This window comes from Haliaeetus leucocephalus, unplaced genomic scaffold (genome assembly GCF_000737465.1).
Source record: "Haliaeetus leucocephalus isolate CR32 unplaced genomic scaffold, Haliaeetus_leucocephalus-4.0 Scaffold406, whole genome shotgun sequence".
In the NCBI taxonomy this organism is placed as follows: domain Eukaryota; kingdom Metazoa; phylum Chordata; class Aves; order Accipitriformes; family Accipitridae; genus Haliaeetus; species Haliaeetus leucocephalus.
This window is the reverse complement of record NW_010972842.1, coordinates 7,575,924-7,580,557: the sequence shown is the minus strand read 5'-3', so window position 1 is coordinate 7,580,557 and position 4,634 is coordinate 7,575,924. Positions and strand designations below refer to the sequence as shown.

At 47.8% G+C, this 4,634-nt stretch overlaps 1 protein-coding gene across 1 annotated transcript; it reads left to right on the top strand.

The window, feature by feature from the left end:
- The first annotated feature begins 772 nt into the window (after window positions 1-772).
- Window positions 773-2,212, top strand: LOC104835879. The gene has a single exon (XM_010574115.1). The coding sequence runs from the start codon at window positions 773-775 to the stop codon at window positions 2,210-2,212; it is 1,440 nt and encodes a 479-aa protein (XP_010572417.1).
- The last annotated feature ends 2,422 nt before the right edge of the window (window positions 2,213-4,634 follow it).

Below are 4,634 nucleotides of genomic sequence, written 5' to 3'. Positions count from 1 at the left end.
GTCCTGGGCAGCGCCTACCAAGCTGCGCTCGCACGTGAGCCGGGTGGAGAGGAAATCGGGGTGAGGAAGACGTGCAGAGGCTGAAGACGCCGCAGGTCAGACCCCCTGCCAGCACGACCACCGTGAACACCTGGGCATGGAGGAACACGGGGCAGCACCGCTCGGAGCTGGGATTTTGACATCATCGCTCTGCTGGAGCTTGGAGATCGGAGCTTGGAGCTTACCCCATCACCTGTACCGAGACCAAGCCAACGGGACGTCGCTGGATTCGTGGTGGTGGTAACTAGTGTTGCTGCATCTCTTCCATTTCCTTGCTTAGGTCTGCCTTTTTTCTTTCTTCCCTCTGTTCTGTCGCTCTTATCAGTTGTTACGGGAAAAAAAAACTTACAAGGTTGTACGGCATCTGACCTCGTTTGCGTCTTAATCTCACTCTTGGGATCGTTTAAGAACCCTCCCCGATATTGGATCAGGACATTTTAAATTGGCGTCACAGACAGGATCCCTAGAGACGAGAGTGCTGCACTACCTTGCTGTGTTCAGTACAGCCCACTCAGGATAAAATAGCCCCCTTTGTGTTACGTTAAGGTGTGACCCCCTGAGAGTGAACAGGGGGAACCTGGATATCAAGGTGTAGCCCTCTCAAGACAAAAAACCCTTTGTATTAGGATAAAGGAAAAAGAATGGCCGACCAGAAGGCAGCCAATGCTTGTGATGATGTGTCCTCATGGGCTGAAGGAACAGATAAATTATATGATTTTTTGGAGGTGCACGGATGTCGCCCCTCACTCCAGGGACAAGAATGGGCAAAAAGCACTGGTTTCAACCACAGAGTGTGGTGGAGAGGATAAGGATATTGCAGAAGGAAGGTAATGTTAGAAGGGGGAAGGGAAAAGCTATAATTTGTGCAGTGTTGGGAGCGAGTCTGGCAGCTGCAGTGGAAGAGAGGAAGCAGAAGTTTTGTCAAGCTGATAGTGAAACAGACTCCCTGCAGATGGTCATACAGACCCTGCAGGAACAATTGAAAGAAAGTAAACAATTGCTAGAGGAGGAAAGGAACCAAAATGAAATATTAAAGAAGAAATGGAGGAACCAACTTTTGAGGGAGGTAGAGGTAGAAGTGAAGCATTCAGAGAAGGGGATATGGCAAAACTACCCCCAAGGAGATTTGCAGAAGGCAGAAGAAACCGTTGAAAGCCTCCCCCCTAAGTATCCACTGATTAAAACAGAGTACGTGTATAAGGACAATAGCGATGACCGTCCTCAGGTTATCACCGGAGTCCCATTTACAGCATCTGAATTCGCAAAGCTGAGAAAAGATTTTGCATGGACTGCAAAGGAATCAGAGACAGAGTATGTATGGAGAGTGTCTTTGTCAGGAGGGGATGGAATTTTGTTGTCAGAAAAAGAAGCAGAAGGATATTGGGGTCCGGGTGTGTTTCTAACTACCGGCGATCACCGAGCCCCATGGTCATTGACTCAGAGAGCTGCGTATTGGGCTGGAGGGCTGAACCCCTTGGAGAGGGGAGATCCCCTTGCCATAACAGGTACGGTGGATCAGTTAGTGGAAAGTGTGCAGAAAGCAGCCTGTCTCCAGATGATGTATGACTGGGAGCTCAAGCCCAACCTGGACTCTGTGATGATGATGCCTGTGGACCCAGAGAGGATGAATCCCCTGATATGGGGACTACCCGACTTCCTGAAACCCATTGGGATTCAACTAAAAGGGAAGATATACAACACCCCCAGCAGAGAAAGAATTACAGCCGCTCTGGAGGGGATAGTGACCCCTGACCATCAGTGGTCAGGGAGAAAAGTATGGACATGGGGAGAGGTAGCCCAGGAATTGATTAATTTTGGGAGAAAATATGGCCCCGTTGGTGAATTGTCCCAAAGAACCAAAACCAGAGTTGTACAGGCTGCAGAGCAAGCTAGTGGGCAGCAATCATCCGTAAGAAAGGGCCAAGGCTTGCAGTCGCTCCGATGTCAGAATTTTGGAAGAAAGAGGCCCCTAACTCGACAGGGACCGTGGCAGCTAGGGCTTCAGAAAGGCATTCCCCGGGACTTGATGGATGGACTCCCGACAAAAACATTAGAACAACTTGTGCGGGAATGGTCAGGGCAAAGGACCACTTCCAGACCAGCCCCTAATGCTGCACCTTTGCTAGACCTTGAGGAGGAGCTGACTGGGGAACAGAAGGTGGTGGGAAACTAAACCCTCCGCCCCCCGAAGGTGAGGGGGGAGGCGGAGGATGGATGTTTGTAAGACAACTCACCTGCAATACCAAAGGGGATTTACTGATTACTGTTGCTGTAGGACCAAGGAAAAGACCGGTAACCTTTTTAATTGGTACTGGGGCACAAATTACCGTGCTAACGCAGACCAAAGCAGAACAATGTGGAATCTCGATTCCACCTAGAAATCTGATTGTCTTAAATGCCTTGGGAAAAACACAGTCAGTGCCTATGACTCCGGTGACACTATGGTTACCAGGAGAGGAAAACCCTGTCAATACCCTGGTGGCCACAGGATCTTTTCAGATGAATCTTCTGGGTATAGATGTTTTGAAGGGTAGGCAGTGGCATGATACCCAGGGAAACTCATGGTCCTTTGGTATTCCTCAGATCAGGCAGTTGGCCAAAACATCCAGCACGGAGGTGCGTTTATTGCAAGTGGCACCTACCCTTCCCCCTTCCAAACTGACAAATGTTAAACCCTATCCAGTGCCTCTAGGAGAAAGAGAGGGAATTACACCAGTTCTGGAGGATTTAAAGAAACAAGGGTTGTAGTTTCTACTCACCCCCCCTTTAACTCTGCAGCATGGCTGGTCGAAAACCAAACGGCAAATGAGATTGATAATAGATTACAGGACACTCAATGCCAACACAGATCCACTAACAGCTGCTGTACCAAATATTGCTGAATTGATAGCTGCCATTCAGGAACAATCCCACCCTGTCATGGCAACGATTGATGTCAAGGATATGTTTTTTATGGTCCCTTTACAACCTGAGGACCAGGATTGCTTTGCCTTCACCTGGGAAGGACAACAGTACACCTTTACATGACTGCCCCAAGGATACAAGCACTCCCCCACGCTGGGTCACCATGCTCTAGTGCAAGAGTTGGAAACAATCCCCATAAAAGCAGAGGTAAAGATCTATCAATATATAGATGATGTGCTCATAGGAGGGAGTCAGGTAGAAGAAGTTAGAGAAACCCAGAAGGACATCATCACCCATTTAGAAAGTATAGGGTTGACAATTCCACCTGAGAAAATACAAACCCCTTCAAGTGAGGTAAAATTTTTAGGAATGTGGTGGAAGGGAGACATGATGTGTATCCCACTGGATACCCTTTCTTTTCTCGATCAGATCAAGATGCCCGAGTCAAAGAAAGACTTACAGCATGCACTATGGTTGCTTGTGTTTTGGAGGAAACACATTCCTGACTTCTCAATTATTGCTAGACCCCTGTATGACTTATTGAGAAAGAGAGCTCAGTGGGAATGGACTCAGGTCCATGATGAGGCTTTACAGCTGTTGGTGTTTGAAGTGACTGCCTATCAGGCCTTTGGTCCCATTCACCCAGCAGATCCGGTTCAAACTGAGTGGGGGTTTGCCAAGACTGGACTGTCGATCCATTTGTGGCAAAAGGGTCCAGAGGGGCCTGTTCGGCCCATCGGGTTTTATTCTTGTAGCTTCAAAGATGCTGAAAAAGGTATACAACTTGGGATAAAGGTCTATTTGTAGTTAGTCTAGCTCAAAGGGAAGCCGAACGGACCATCCGGCAACAACCTATAGTGCTCAGAGGTCCATTTAAAGTGATCAAAGCAGTTTTGGCAGGAACTCCCCACCCCCAATGGGGTGGCCCAGAAAGCCTCCATGCAAAAACGGTATGCACAAATAAAACACTATTGTGAAATTTTTTCTGTATCTGAAGGAGCCACGAAAGTGTTAAATATACAAGATGAGGTAGACTCGGATAGGGAAACACCCGAGCTTTTGTCTGTAATACAAGTAGCTCCTCCGTTTTCTGGACAATTGCAAAATGTCTGGTTTATGGACGTCTCGTCGAAGCGAGAGGGAAAAATTTGGAAATATCGAGCTGTGGCACTTTGGGTAGACACCAAGGAACAGATCATTACCGAAGGGGAAGGTAGTGCACAAGTAGGAGAACTAATTGCTGTGTGGAGCGTTTTCCAACACGAGGCTCAGTCTGCTTCTTCTGTCTATATCTATACTGACTCCTATGCTGTGTTTAAAGGTTGCACTGAGTGGCTTCCATTCTGGGAACAAAACGGATGGGAGGTCTATAGAATACCTGTATGGCAAAAGGAAAAATGGCAAGATATTCTTACTGTTGCCAAACAAGGGAAATTTGCAGTAGCATGGGTAGCATCTCACCAACCAGATGATGCCCCGGTGAGCCAATGGAATGCCAAAGTGGATGAGCTAGCCCGGCTGGCTCCCCTACAAAGCACCCAGATAGTAGAAAATTGGGAACGTCTGTTAGAATGGCTACATGTAAAACGGAAACATTCAGGAGTTAAGGACCTCTATTGTGAGGCACAAGCCCGAGGGTGACCAGTTACCAGGGAAGAATGTAAAATTTGTATATCTTCCTGCGAACAATG